The 15,109-nt window shown below is 52.1% G+C and overlaps 1 protein-coding gene across 10 annotated transcripts in view; it reads left to right on the top strand.

Annotated features, from left to right (window-relative positions):
* Nucleotides 1-15,109, top strand: part of herc2 (HECT and RLD domain containing E3 ubiquitin protein ligase 2) — a 283,800-nt gene that overhangs the window by 74,222 nt on the left and 194,469 nt on the right. For 8 of the 10 annotated variants that reach the window (XM_045687211.1, XM_045687213.1, XM_045687210.1 and 5 more), the window contains 12 exons: nt 456-611; nt 850-1,035; nt 1,904-2,074; nt 2,319-2,422; nt 3,445-3,595; nt 4,400-4,611; nt 5,791-5,923; nt 6,277-6,404; nt 6,761-6,956; nt 8,545-8,678; nt 8,971-9,150; nt 11,436-11,572. In XM_045687211.1, coding sequence (XP_045543167.1) covers nt 456-611; nt 850-1,035; nt 1,904-2,074; nt 2,319-2,422; nt 3,445-3,595; nt 4,400-4,611; nt 5,791-5,923; nt 6,277-6,404; nt 6,761-6,956; nt 8,545-8,678; nt 8,971-9,150; nt 11,436-11,572 — 1,888 coding nt within the window. The remainder of the gene's footprint in view (nt 1-455; nt 612-849; nt 1,036-1,903; nt 2,075-2,318; nt 2,423-3,444; nt 3,596-4,399; nt 4,612-5,790; nt 5,924-6,276; nt 6,405-6,760; nt 6,957-8,544; nt 8,679-8,970; nt 9,151-11,435; nt 11,573-15,109) is intronic. The other 2 variants (XM_045687214.1, XM_045687209.1) reach the window with 2 other exon arrangements.

Raw genomic sequence — 15,109 nt, 5'->3', positions numbered from 1 at the left:
GACAGAGGAACTCTGCCAAGAAGGCCAGCATCCGAGTCGCCTCTTCACTGTTGACGTTGAGACTGGACAGAGGAACTCTGCCAAGAAGGCCAGCATCTTAGTCGCCTCTTCACTGTTGACGTTGAGACTGGTGTTTTGCGGGTACTATTTAATGAAGTTTCTGTTATCCATTCATGTTTTTTGTATGTTCTTTCTATATCTGTAAGTCAACCAATGATATCAGGCCATGATTACAGACACCTGTTTATTTCCTTTGACGCCATATAAACTAGCGACCCGCAGTGTTTGTCATTATACCCTGGTGACGACGGCTTGTCTGTCCCAAACGTTGGTTAATAGGTTATTCCATTATTTCATCGTGCTGCTCTCCTTTTATATTTTTTCTAGTGTTCTACTCCGCTAGCCAGCATCTCGCCTAAACAGGTGTCCGTTTCGTTGGTCTTTCCTTCCTGCAGACCCAGAGCTGCTGGGTGTGGGGTCGCTGTTGAAGAAGTACATTGCCCTGCTGTGTACTCACATTGGAGACATCCTGCCTGTGGCTACCAGCATCGCCTTCGCCGGACACCGACACTTTAACGAAGTGTCCCGGGTCATCGAGGGTGACCTCACCGGTCAGTATTACTCTGGTTTCATCTAAATCTACGAGGCTGTACTCAGACCGCGGTTCGGATCAATTCCATTTCCATTTAGGAATGAAACTGAAATTCCAATTCCTTCCAATTTACTTTCTGAATGGATCAACCCTGACTCGTAGCTGTTTTTGAGGCAGTATGATGTGAGAGTGTTATATATTCCCATCGGGTAAGCAGACGAACAAGGACCTGTGTTTTTTTCCCTCTGGTCCTGTAGGCGTTCTACTCCCTGAGCTGGTGGTGTCCATCGTGTTGCTGCTGACCATCGACGCTGGTCTGATTCAGGAGACCGGCTCCATCCCTCTGCTGGCTGGGCTGCTGGAACACCTGGACCGCTTCAACCACCTGGCGCCTGGACATGAGAGGGACGACAACGAAGACCTGGCCTGGCCTGGCATCATGGGTACAGAGCCTCCTGGGGGAGAGGGGTGGGGGGGGGTCAGGGGTACAGAGCCTCCTGGGGGAGGGGGGAGGTCAGGGGTACAGAGCCTCCTGGGGGAGGAGGGGGGAGGTCAGGGGTACAGAGCCTCCTGGGGGAGAGGGGTGGGGGGGTCAGGGGTACAGAGCCTCCTGGGGGAGGAGGGGGAGGTCAGGGGTACAGAGCCTCCTGGGGGAGAGGTCAGGGGTACAGAGCCTCCTGGGGGAGAGGGGGAGGTCAGGGGTACAGAGCCTCCTGGGGGAGAGGGGGAGGTCAGGGGTACAGAGCCTCCTGGGGGAGGAGGGGAGGTCAGGGGTACAGAGCCTCCTGGGGGAGAGGGGGGGGAGGTCAGGGGTACAGAGCCTCCTGGAGGATAGGGGAGGGCAGGGGTACAGAGCCTCCTGGGGAGAGAGGGGAGGGGGCAGGGGTACAGAGCCTCCTGGGGAGGGGGAGGGCAGGGGTACAGAGCCTCCTGGGGGAGGTCAGGGGTACAGAGCCTCCTGGGGGAGAGAGGGGGAGGGCAGGGGTACAGAGCCTCCTGGGGGAGAGAGGGGGAGGGCAGGGGTACAGAGCCTCCTGGGGGAGAGAGGGGGAGGGCAGGGGTACAGAGCCTCCTGGGGGAGAGAGGGGGAGGGCAGGGGTACAGAGCCTAACCTTAGTTGAGGTTAGAATGTAACTTGTTGTGGGTTAGTGGTGTGGTTAGAATGTAACTAGTTGTGGGTTAGTGGTTAGTGTTGTGGTTAGAATGTAACTAGTTGTGGGTTAGTGGTTAGTTGTGGTTAGAATGTAACTAGTTGTGGGTTAGTGGTTAGTTGTGGTTAGAATGTAACTAGTTGTGGGTCTGCTGCGGCAGGCTCGTTCTTCACAGGGCAGAGCTCTAAGAACAACGAGGAGATGTCTCTCATCCGCAAGGCCGACCTGGAGAACCACAACAAAGATGGCGGCTTCTGGACCGTCATCGACGGGAAAGTCTACGACATCAAAGACTTCCAGGCCCAGTCGCTCACAGGGAACAGCATCCTGGGTATTGAACAGTGGAGAAACACAAGCATTGAACTACCAACTATCTCTTTTTTTGACTGTTGTTTTGTTGTAGATGTATTGTGATCCACTGCGGTCCTTCTGAAACTGTAGAACACGTTACTGGTTTAGAGTTGGCTTTAACCAATCTATTCCTTCTATGCTTATTTGATTACGTTTCCTTTTGACTGATGTAATTTATTCTTCAGTGTGTATCGTGTTGTAACCTTGTAACCTCTCCTTTATAGCCCAGTTTACAGGAGACGACCCTGTAGTCGCGTTGGAAGCAGCCCTGCAGTTCGAAGACACCAGGGTCTCTATGCAGGCTTTCTGTGTTGGACAGTACATAGAGGTGTGTATTCATGGATCGTTATTTCTTCACAGCTGTTAGACTTCTCACTGTTGTTCTTTGTCTTTGATTAGTCTTGGAACAGATTTTGATTTGTCTTCGAAAGTCTCAGAATAATCCCCAAACAGGCATTGAACATGGAAAATATTCTCGGGAGCAGTCTCAAAAGTATTTTTACGGTATATCTGTTCCCTGTGTCCTCTTTCTGTTCCCTGTGTCCTCTTTCTGTTCCCTGTGTCCTCTTTCTGTTCCCTGTGTCCTCTTTCTGTTCCCTGTGTCCTCTTTCTGTTCCCTGTGTCCTCTTTCTGTTCCCTGTGTCCTCTTTCTGTTCCCTGTGTCCTCTTTCTGTTCCCTGTGTCCTCTTTCTGTTCCCTGTGTCCTCTTTCTGTTCCCTGTGTCCTCTTTCTGTTCCCTGTGTCCTCTTTCTGTTCCCTGTGTCCTCTTTCTGTTCCCTGTGTCCTCTTTCTGTTCCCTGTGTCCTCTTTCTGTTCCCTGTGTCCTCTTTCTGTTCCCTGTGTCCTCTTTCTGTTCCCTGTGTCCTCTTTCTGTTCCCTGTGTCCTCTTTCTGTTCCCTGTGTCCTCTTTCTGTTCCCTGTGTCCTCTTTCTGTTCCCTGTGTCCTCTTTCTGTTCCCTGTGTCCTCTCTCTGTTCCCCGGGTCCTCTCTCTGTTCCCTGTGTCCTCTTTCTGTTCCCTGTGTCCTCTTTCTGTTCCCTGTGTCCTCTTTCTGTTCCCTGTGTCCTCTTTCTGTTCCCCGGGTCCTCTCTCTGTTCCCCGGGTCCTCTCTCTGTTCCCCGGGTCCTCTCTCTGTTCCCCGGGTCCTCTCTCTGTTCCCCGGGTCCTCTCTCTGTTCCCCGGGTCCTCTCTCTGTTCCCCGGGTCCTCTCTCCGTTCCCCGGGTCCTCTCTCCGTTCCCCGGGTCCTCTCCTCTCTCTGTTCCCCGGGTCCTCTCCTCTCTCTGTTCTCCGGGTCCTGTCCTCTCTCTGTTCCCCGGGTCCTGTCCTCTCTCTGTTCCCCGTGTCCTCCAGCCCAACCAGGAGACAGTGACCACCCCAGACCTGAGCAGCCTGTGCTCCCCCCTCATCGACACAGAGAGGAACCTGGGACTCCTGCTGGGCCTCCACGCCTCTTACCTGGCCAACAGCACACCCCTGTCACCCATGGAGATAGAATGTGCCAGTGAGTGACCCTGACCTGTTGTCCATAGAGATAATGTACTAGTCAGTAACCCTGACCTGTTGTCCATAGAGATAATGTACTGATCAGTAACCTTGACCTGTTGTCCATGGAGATAATGTACTAGTCAGTAACCCTGACCTGTTGTCCATGGAGATAATGTACTAGTCAGTAACCTTGACCCTGACCTGTTGTCCATGGAGATAATGTACTAGTCAGTAACCTTGACCCTGACCTGTTGTCCATGGAGATAATGTACTAGTCAGTAACCTTGACCCTGACCTGTTGTCCATGGAGATAATGTACTAGTCAGTAACCTTGACCCTGACCTGTTGTCCATGGAGATAATGTACTAGTCAGTAACCCTGACCTGTTGTCCATGGAGATAATGTACTAGTCAGTAACCTTGACCCTGACCTGTTGTCCATGGAGATAATGTACTAGTCAGTAACCCTGACCTGTTGTCCATGGAGATAATGTACTAGTCAGTAACCTTGACCCTGACCTGTTGTCCATGGAGATAATGTACTAGTCAGTAACCCTGACCTGTTGTCCATGGAGATAATGTACTAGTCAGTGCATCACCATAGTTTTAATGGAACTTTGTGGACAGGTTTCAGATTGAGTGATTTTCAATCGAGGTTTAATCTGTTTCTAGGAAAGCATCCCTGTGAGTTTCAACAACACAACTCTGTCGTGCTGTTTGATTCATCTGATCAGTTCCTAACCAGCACATTACCTCTCTCTCTCTCTCTCTCTCTCTCTCTCTCTCTCTCTCTCTCTCTCTCTCTCTCTCTCTCTCATCAGAATGGCTGCAGTCGTCCATCTTCCAAGGTGGTCTGCAGACCAGTCAGATCCACTACAACTACAACGAGGAGAAGGATGAGGACCACTGCTGGACGCCGGGAACGCCAGATAAGGCTCAACAGATATATTCTCGCAGGCTCACCCTCAGCGACCATGCTCAGCCCTTCTTACAGGCTATCGCTGACAACACCACTCAGGACCACACTGTGAAGGTTAGGGGGCCCAGGGGTTAGGGGGTTAGGGGCCCAGGGGTTAGGGGCCCAGGGGTTAGGAGCCCAGGGGGCCAGGGACCTAGGGGTTAGGGCCTAGGTGTTATGGCCCAGGGGTTAGGGGGCCAGGGGGTTAGGGGCCCGGGGGTTAGGGCCCAGGGGTTAGGGGCCCAGGGGTTAGGCGTTAGGGGCCAGGGGTTAGGACCCAGGGATTAGGCGTTAGGACCCAGGGATTAGGCGTTAGGACCCAGGGGTTAGGCGTTAGGGCCCAGGGGTTAGGCGTTAGGGGCCCAGGGGTTGGAGGCCAGGGGGCCAGGAAGGCAGGTTTAGGGTGATAATCATACATTTGAAATTGGTATTTGGAGCTGTGACTATATTTAATACATCTAATTTATCCGTAGCTATCTGATACACTGGTTATACCCCATCCTGGAGCTGGACAGTCCTGTGGCGATAGTATCCACTGGTAGCTTTAGTTCTGGGCTTACGGTCCTGTGGCGATAGTATCCACTGGTAGCTTTAGTTCTGGGCTTACGGTCCTGTGGCGATAGTATCCACTGGTAGCTTAAGTTCTGGGCTTACGGTCCTGTGGCGATAGTATCCACTGGTAGCTTTAGTTCTGGGCTTACGGTCCTGTGGCGATAGTATCCACTGGTAGCTTTAGTTCTGGGCTTACGGTCCTGTGGCGATAGTATCCACTGGTAGCTTTAGTTCTGGGCTTACGGTCCTGTGGCGATAGTATCCACTGGTAGCTTTAGTTCTGGGCTTACGGTCCTGTGGCGATAGTATCCACTGGTAGCTTTAGTTCTGGGCTTACGGTCCTGTGGCGATAGTATCCACTGGTAGCTTTAGTTCTGGGCTTACGGTCCTGTGGCGATAGTATCCACTGGTAGCTTTAGTTCTGGGCTTACGGTCCTGTGGCGATAGTATCCACTGGTAGCTTAAGTTCTGGGCTTACGGTCCTGTGGCGATAGTATCCACTGGTAGCTTTAGTTCTGGGCTTACGGTCCTGTGGCGATAGTATCTACTGGTAGCTTTAGTTCTGGGCTTACGGTCCTGTGGCGATAGTATCCACTTTAGTTCTGGGCTTACGGTCCTGTTTCTTCTTCGTGTGTGTGTCACCGATCTACCTCCATTAGATGTGTCGTCTTAGAGCTTCTGTTTGGTCGTTTTCTGTTCCAGGACTTCCTGTGCCAAATGGAGCGGTGCTGTAAACAGTACCACCTCATCACGCCCATTACCTTCCCCCTGGAGCACCCTGTGGAGGAAGTCGGACGCCTGCTTCTTTGCTGCCTGCTCAAACACCAGGACCTCGGTAACCTAGCAACCACCCGCCCTGCGCTCGCACGCCACACTGTCGCACACCACACTGTCGCACGCCACACTGTCGCACGCCACACTGTCGCACGCCACACTGTCGCACGCCTCTAACCACTGAGACAGAGTTTGATCTTCCGTTGTGGTCTTTTGAACTGTATTCCATTTTGAATTAGCTACGTAGTTATGTTAAAAATATAGAATATTGTCCTTTTGGTTCGCAATAGAGACATTTCTACTTCCGTACTGTCTATGCAGTAACAGCGGGGTAATTTAGAAGTTCTCTAGTTCATCAAGTGATTTGATTGGTTGCTCCGGCGTGATTGACTGCAGCGTCTGGCTCTCTCATAGGTCACGTCGCCCTTTCGCTCGTCAACCAATGTGCCTTGGGCGTGGAGCAGGGGAAGCAGAGGACCATCCCCAGATCGGTGATTGACGTGTGTCGCATGGTCTACCAGGCTAAGTGCTCGTTAATCAAGGTACACTTCATACCTGCCTATCATACCTGCCTATCATACCTGCCTATCATACCTGCCTATCATACCTGCCTATCATACCTGCCTATCATACCTGCCTTGATACCTGCCTATCATACCTGCCTATCATTTAATCCTAAATAGAAAAAGTAATTGAATGTGATAGTTGTTAGCCTGGTCCCAGGTCCGTTTGTGCTGTATATATCCAACTCTTCTGGTCTTTGGTACGCCCATAGAAGTTGCCGATACAGCACTGCGAGATATGTGACCAGGCTAGTGACGGTAGATCCTGAGTTTGGTATTTTGGGGGATAGATAGGTACAGTGTCTCTCTCTCTCTCTCTATCCTCGGTATCCCAGACCCACCAGGAACAAGGTCGTAGTTATAAAGAGGTCTGTGCTCCTGTCATCGAGAGGCTGCGCTTCCTGTTTAACGAGCTGCGTCCCGCCGTTAGCAGCGACCTCTCCATCGTGTCCAAGCTGAAGCTGCTCAGTGCCCAGCCGCGCTGGAAGAGGATCACGCAGAAGCTCATCAGAGACTGCAGGAAGAAGAGAGGTAGTTACTGGCCTCAGAAGGGTTATTTATTGTGTCGTTGTGATGGGTGACCAGCGAGACCAGCGAGGCTTATTGTGTCGTTGTGATGGGAGACCAGCGAGGCTTATTGTGTCGTTGTGATGGGAGACCAGCGAGGCTTATTGTGTCGTTGTGATGGGAGACCAGCGAGGCTTATTGTGTCGTTGTGATGGGTGACCAGCGAGACCAGCGAGGCTTATTGTGTCGTTGTGATGGGTGACCAGCGAGACCAGCGAGGCTTATTGTGTCGTTGTGATGGGTGACCAGCGAGGCTTATTGTGTCGTTGTGATGGGTGACCAGCGAGGCTTATTGTGTCGTTGTGATGGGTGACCAGCGAGACCAGCGAGGCTTATTGTGTCGTTGTGATGGGTGGGAGACCAGCGAGGCTTATTGTGTCGTTGTGATGGGTGACCAGCGAGACCAGCGAGGCTTATTGTGTCGTTGTGATGGGAGACCAGCGAGGCTTATTGTGTCGTTGTGATGGGAGACCAGCGAGGCTTATTGTGTCGTTGTGATGGGTGACCAGCGAGACCAGCGAGGCTTATTGTGTCGTTGTGATGGGTGACCAGCGAGACCAGCGAGGCTTATTGTGTCGTTGTGATGGGTGACCAGCGAGGCTTATTGTGTCGTTGTGATGGGTGACCAGCGAGGCTTATTGTGTCGTTGTGATGGGTGACCAGCGAGACCAGCGAGGCTTATTGTGTCGTTGTGATGGGAGACCAGCGAGGCTTATTGTGTCGTTGTGATGGGTGACCAGCGAGACCAGCGAGGCTTATTGTGTCGTTGTGATGGGTGACCAGCGAGACCAGCGAGGCTTATTGTGTCGTTGTGATGGGTGACCAGCGAGGCTTATTGTGTCGTTGTGATGGGAGACCAGCGAGACCAGCGAGGCTTATTGTGTCGTTGTGATGGGTGACCAGCGAGACCAGCGAGGCTTATTGTGTCGTTGTGATGGGAGACCAGCGAGGCTTATTGTGTCGTTGTGATGGGAGACCAGCGAGACCAGCGAGGCTTATTGTGTCGTTGTGATGGGTGACCAGCGAGACCAGCGAGGCTTATTGTGTCGTTGTGATGGGGAGACCAGCGAGGCTTATTGTGTCGTTGTGATGGGTGACCAGCGAGACCAGCGAGGCTTATTGTGTCGTTGTGATGGGTGACCAGCGAGACCAGCGAGGCTTATTGTGTCGTTGTGATGGGAGACCAGCGAGGCTTATTGTGTCGTTGTGATGGGTGACCAGCGAGACCAGCGAGGCTTATTGTGTCGTTGTGATGGGAGACCAGCGAGGCTTATTGTGTCGTTGTGATGGGTGACCAGCGAGGCTTATTGTGTCGTTGTGATGGGAGACCAGCGAGGCTTATTGTGTCGTTGTGATGGGTGACCAGCGAGGCCAGCGAGGCCTGTTTCTCCCCCGTGTTATTAACGTAAAAGGTTATTTATTGTGTCGTTGTGATGGGTGATGGGTGACCAGCGAGCCCAGCGAGGCCTGTTTCTCCCCCGTGTTATTAACGTAAAGGGTTACGCTGGTTTGCTGGCTCTACTGTGTTGATGTTCTCTGTCTGTTGTTGAAGTGCCTAAGAAGTCTGAGTCGGCAGACGTAGAGGAGACGAAACTACACAACGAAGGGACCAATGAGGAGGAGCTCTGTGTCCCCATAAGCCCCGCCCCCACAGACAGAAAACCACCCACCAACAAGACACCCAAGGTGCCTGTCCCCCCCTCCCTGTCCTCTCTCTCTCCCTGTCCTCCCTGTCCTCTCTCCCTGTCCCCGCTCTCTCCCTGTCCCCCCTCTGTCCCCGCCTGTCCCCCTCTGTCCCCGCTCCCCCTCTGTCCCCGCCTCTCTCTGTCCCCGCCTCTCTCTGTCCCCGCCTCTCTCTGTCCCCGCCTCTCTCTGTCCCCGCCTCTCTCTGTCCCCCCCTCTCTCTGTCCCCCCCCCAGCTTCATCCTGAACAGAGGTGTGATCTGCCATGTCCGTTGTATTGCTGTGTGTTGTCTAGCAGCAGGATCGTTTGGCTCCTCTCCTCAACACCGTAGCTCATGTCCAGAAGTTTAAGTGGCTGAAGCACAGCGTCCAGGGAGTCTTCTCTACCTCCAGCCTCATGGGGACCATCGTAGAGTTCGCTCTGAAGGAGGAGCCACTCGACGTGGAGAAGATGAGGAAGTGTCTTCTCAAACAGGTACGGAATGGGACACGGGGACATTCAAGTACATTGGGGTTTTTTTGGTGGGTGGACCAGCGGTCAGAATTATATTTCTGTAGGTCCGTATCAGACAGGGGGAAGAACGTTCTGGGTGAATATTAAAGGGACATTACACTCCCAAATCTAATTAAGCAGATCTCAAATGTTGATTTATGTCCAATTGAATCCATATCCCTTGCATCAGTTGTGTAAAGGGGAGAGAAGTGATTATGATGAGGTAGCCAGTTGGTGAGGAAGATGAGGTAGCCAGTTGGTGAGGAAGATGAGGGAAGCCAGTTGGTGAGGAAGATGCGGTAGCAGGATGGTGAGGAAGATGAGGTAGCAGGATGGTGAGGAAGATGAGGGAAGCCGGATGGTGAGGAAGATGAGGGAAGCCGGATGGTGAGGAATATGAGGGAAGCCGGATGGTGAGGAAGATGAGGGAAGCCGGAAGATGAGGGAAGCCGGATGGTGAGGAAGATGAGGGAAGCCGGATGGTGAGGAAGATGAGGGAAGCCGGATGGTGAGGAAGATGAGGGTAGCCGGATGGTGAGGAAGATGAGGGAAGCCGGATGGTGAGGAAGATGAGGGAAGCCGGATGGTGAGGAAGATGAGGGTAGCCGGATGGTGAGGAAGATGAGGGTAGCCGGATGGTGAGGAAGATGAGGGTAGCCGGATGGTGAGGAAGATGAGGGTAGCCGGATGGTGAGGAAGATGAGGGTAGCCGGATGGTGAGGAAGATGAGGGTAGCCGGATGGTGAGGAAGATGAGGGAAGCCGGATGGTGAGGAAGATGAGGGAAGCCGGATGGTGAGGAAGATGAGGGAAGCCGGATGGTGAGGGAAGCCGGATGGTGAGGGAAGCCGGATGGTGAGGAAGATGAGGGAAGCCGGATGGTGAGGAAGATGAGGGAAGCCGGATGGTGAGGAAGATGAGGTAGCCAGATGGTGAGGAAGGTGAGGTAGCAGGATAGATTGTGTAAAGGGGAGAGAAGTGAAGAAAATGAGGTAGCAGGATAGTGAGGAAAATGAGGTAGCCAGATGGTGAGGAAGATGAGGTAGCCAGATGGTGAGGAAGATGAGGTAGCAGGATGGTGAGGAAGATGAGGTAGAAGGATAGTGAATAAGATGAGGTAGCCAGATGATGAGGAAGATGAGGGAAGCCGGATGGTGAGGAAGATGAGGTAGCCAGATGGTGAGGAAGGTGAGGTAGCAGGATAGATTGTGTAAAGGGGAGAGAAGTGAATAAAATGAGGTAGCAGGATAGTGAGGAAAATGAGGTAGCCAGATGGTGAGGAAGATGAGGTAGCCAGATGATGAGGTAGCCAGATGGTGAGGTAGCAGGATGGTGAGGAAGATGAGGTAGCAGGATAGTGAATAAGATGAGGTAGCCAGATGGTGAGGTAGCCAGATGGTGAGGAAGATGAGGTAGCAGGATAGTGAATAAGATGAGGTAGCCAGATGATGAGGTAGCCAGATGATGAGGTAGCCAGATGATGAGGTCAGCCAGATGATGAGGTCAGCCAGATGATGAGGTCAGCCAGATGAGGTAGCCAGATAGTGAGGAAGATGAGGTAGCCAGATAGTGAGGAAGATGAGGTAGCCGGATGGTGAGGAAGATGAGGTAGCAGGATAGAGTGGAAGGTGATGTAGCAGGATAGATTGTGTAAAGGGGAGAGAAGTGAATAAAATGAGGTAGCAGGATAGTGAGGAAGATGAGGTAGCCAGATGGTGAGGAAGATGAGGTAGCAGGATAGTGAGGAAGATGAGGTAGCAGGATAGTGAATAAGATGAGGTAGCCAGATGGTGAGGTAGCCAGATGGTGAGGTAGCCAGATGGTGAGGTAGCCGGATGGTGAGGTAGCCGGATGGTGAGGTAGCAGGATAGTGAATAAGATGAGGTAGCCAGATGGTGAGGTAGCCAGATGGTGAGGTAGCCAGATGGTGAGGTAGCAGGATAGTGAATAAGATGAGGTAGCCAGATGGTGAGGTAGCCAGATGTTGAGGAAGATGAGGTAGCAGGATAGTGAGGAAGATGAGGTAGCAGGATAGTGAATAAGATGAGGTAGCCAGATGGTGAGGTAGCCAGATGGTGAGGAAGATGAAGTAGCAGGATAGTGAGGAAGATGAGGTAGCCAGATAGATTGTGTAAAGGGGAGACAGAAGTGAATAAAATGAGGTAGTAGGATTATGTATAAATTGACCGTGCTGAGGGTACGGCTGGAGGTTCAGGGTTAGTTGCTTTGGCGTATATATCTAACGTCCACGTTGTATTTCCCTTCCAGTTGGAACGTGCTGAGGTACGACTGGAGGGCATTGACACCATGCTGAAGCTGGCCTCGAAGAGCTTCTTGCTGCCCTCTGTCCAGTATGCCATGCTGTGTGGCTGGCAGAGGGTCATACCCGAGGGCACCAACATCGGGTACATGCATGCACCCTGCTTTTTACAGTCGTTTCTGAGTTGGATAGAATGTCTGTTGAGGAGATTTCCTGAGACGTGGCCGTGGACATCTCTCTGTGGCCGTGGACATCTCTCTCTGTCCCCCACGTGGCTGTGGACATCTCTCTGTCCCCCACGTGGCTGTGGGACATCTCTCTGTCCCCCACGTGGCTGTGGACATCTCTCTGTACCCTAACGTGGCTGTAGGACATCTCTCTGTCCCTCACGTGGCTGTAGGACACCTCTCTGTGTCCCCACGTGGCCGTGGACATCTCTGTGTCCCCCACGTGGCCGTGGACATCTCTCTGTGTCCCCCACGTGGCTGTGGACATCTCTGTGTCCCCCACGTGGCCGTGGACATCTCTGTGTCCCCCACGTGGCTGTGGACATCTCTGTGTCCCCCACGTGGCCGTGGACATCTCTGTGTCCCCCACGTGGCCGTGGACATCTCTGTGTCCCCCACGTGGCTGTGGACTGTGTCCCCCACGTGGCTGTAGGACATCTGTGTCCCCCACGTGGCCGTGGACATCTCTCTGTGTCCCCCACGTGGCCGTGGACATCTCTCTCTGTCCCCCACGTGGCCGTGGACATCTCTCTCTCTGTCCCCCACGTGGCCGTGGACATCCCTCTGTGTCCCCCACGTGGCTGTAGGACATCTCTCTGTGTCCCCCACGTGGCCGTGGACATCTCTCTGTCCCCCACGTGGCCGTGGACATCTCTCTGTCCCCCACGTGGCTGTAGGACATCTCTCTGTGTCCCCCACGTGGCTGTAGGACATCTCTCTGTGTCCCCCACGTGGCTGTAGGACATCTCTCTGTGTCCCCCACGTGGCTGTGGACATCTCTCTGTGTCCCCCACGTGGCTGTGGACATCTCTCTGTGTCCCCCACGTGGCTGTGGACATCTCTCTGTGTCCCCCACGTGGCTGTAGGACATCTCTCTGTGTCCCCCACGTGGCTGTAGGACATCTCTCTGTGTCCCCCACGTGGCTGTGGACATCTCTCTGTGTCCCCCACGTGGCTGTAGGACATCTCTCTGTGTCCCCCACGTGGCTGTAGGACATCTCTCTGTGTCCCCCACGTGGCTGTAGGACATCTCTCTGTGTCCCCCACGTGGCTGTAGGACATCTCTCTGTGTCCCCCACGTGGCTGTAGGACATCTCTCTGTGTCCCCCACGTGGCTGTAGGACATCTCTCTCTGTCCCCCACGTGGCTGTGGACATCTCTCTGTGTCCCCTACGTGGCTGTGGACATCTCTCTCTGTCCCCCACGTGGCTGTGGACATCTCTCTCTGTCCCCCACGTGGCTGTAGGAGGTTACCGTCATGTCTCAGGGCAGTTGAGGAATTTGTCTGATTTAATGCATGTTTAGTTGTGTATATATATATGTGTGTGTGTGTGTGTTAGTGACTGTGTGTGTGTGTGTGTGTTAGTGACTGTGTGTGTGTGTGTGTGTGTGTGTGTTAGTGACTGTGTGTGTGTGTTAGTGACTGTGTGTGTGTGTGTGTTAGTTACCGTGTGTGTGTTAGTGACTGTGTGTGTGTTAGTGACTGTGTGTGTGTGTGTTAGTGTGTGTTAGTGACTGTGTTAGTGTGTGTGTGTGTTAGTGACTGTGTTAGTGTGTGTGTGTGTGTGTGTTAGTGACTGTGTGTGTTAGTGACTGTGTGTGTGTGTGTGTGTGTGTGTGTGTTAGTGACTGTGTGTGTGTTAGTGACTGTGTGTGTGTGTTAGTGACTGTGTGTGTGTGTTAGTGACTGTGTGTGTGTGTGTTAGTGACTGTGTGTGTGTGTGTGTGTGTGTGTGTGTGTGTTAGTGACTGTGTGTGTGTGTGTGTGTGTTAGTGACTGTGTGTGTGTGTGTTGTGTGTGTGTGTGTTAGTGACTGTGTGTGTGTGTTGTGTGTGTTAGTGACTGTGTGTGTGTGTGTGTTAGTGACTGTGTGTGTGTTGTGGTGTGTGTGTTAGTGACTGTGTGTGTGTGTTAGTGACTGTGTGTGTGTGTTAGTGACTGTGTGTGTGTGTGTGTGTGTGTGTGTGTGTGTGTGGTGTGTGTGTTAGTGACTGTGTGTGTGTTAGTGACTGTGTGTGTGTTGTGGTGTGTGTGTTAGTGACTGTGTGTGTGTGTGTGTGTTAGTGACTGTGTGTGTGTGTGTGTTAGTGACTGTGTGTGTGTTAGTGACTGTGTGTGTTAGTGACTGTGTGTGTGTGTGTGGTGTGTGTGTTAGTGACTGTGTGTGTGTGTTAGTGACTGTGTGTGTGTGTGTGTTAGTGATGTGTGTGTGTTAGTGACTGTGTGTGTGTGTTAGTGACTGTGTGTGTGTTAGTGACTGTGTGTGTGTTAGTGACTGTGTGTGTGTGTTAGTGACTGTGTGTGTGTGTGTGTGTGTGTGTGTGTGTGTGTGTGTGTGTGTGTGTGTGTGTGTGTGTGTGTGTGTGTGTGTGTGTGTGTGTGTTAGTGACTGTGTGTGTTAGTGACTGTGTGTGTGTGTGTGTGTTAGTGACTGTGTGTGTGTGTTGTGGTGTGTGTGTTAGTGACTGTGTGTGTGTTGTGGTGTGTGTGTTAGTGACTGTGTGTGTGTTAGTGACTGTGTGTGTGTGTTAGTGACTGTGTTAGTGTGTGTGTGTGTGTTAGTGACTGTGTGTGTGTGTGTGTGTGTGTGTTAGTGACTGTGTGTGTTAGTGTGTGTGTGTGTTAGTGACTGTGTGTGTTAGTGACTGTGTGTGTGTGTTAGTGACTGTGTGTGTGTGTTAGTGACTGTGTGTGTGTGTGTGTGTTAGTGACTGTGTGTGTGTGTTAGTGACTGTGTGTGTGTGTGTGTGTTAGTGACTGTGTGTTAGTGACTGTGTGTGTGTGTTAGTGACTGTGTGTGTTGTGGTGTGTGTGTGTGTTAGTGACTGTGTGTGTTGTGGTGTGTGTGTTGTGTGTGTGTGTGTGTGTGTGTGTGTTAGTGACTGTGTGTGTGTTAGTGACGTGTGTGTGTTAGTGACTGTGTGTGTGTGTGTGTGTGTGTGTGTTAGTGACTGTGTGTGTTAGTGACTGTGTGTGTTAGTGACTGTGTGTGTTAGTGACTGTGTTGTGGTGTGTGTGTGTTAGTGACTGTGTGTGTTAGTGACTGTGTGTGTGTGTGTGTTAGTGACTGTGTGTGTGTTAGTGACTGTGTGTGTGTTAGTGACTGTGTGTGTGTGTGTTAGTGTGTGTTAGTGACTGTGTTAGTGTGTGTGTGTGTTAGTGACTGTGTTGTGTGTGTGTGTGTGTGTGTGTGTGTGTGTGTGTGTGTGTGTGTGTGTGTGTAGTGACTGTGTGTGTTAGTGACTGTGTGTGTGTTATGGTGTGTGTGTGTTAGTGACTGTGTGTGTTAGTGACTGTGTGTGTTTGTGACTGTGTGTGTTAGTGACTGTGTGTGTGTGTGTGTGTGTGTGTGTGTGTGTGTGTGTGTGTTAGTGACTGTGTGTGTGTGTTAGTGACTGTGTGTGTGTGTGTTAGTGACTGTGTGTGTGTGTGTTAGTGAGTGTGTGTGTGTGTG

Source organism: Salmo salar, chromosome ssa10, assembly GCF_905237065.1.
Source record: "Salmo salar chromosome ssa10, Ssal_v3.1, whole genome shotgun sequence".
NCBI classification, from domain to species: domain Eukaryota; kingdom Metazoa; phylum Chordata; class Actinopteri; order Salmoniformes; family Salmonidae; genus Salmo; species Salmo salar.
Note: the sequence above shows the minus strand (reverse complement) of the source record. Positions and strands in the feature narration are given on the sequence as shown.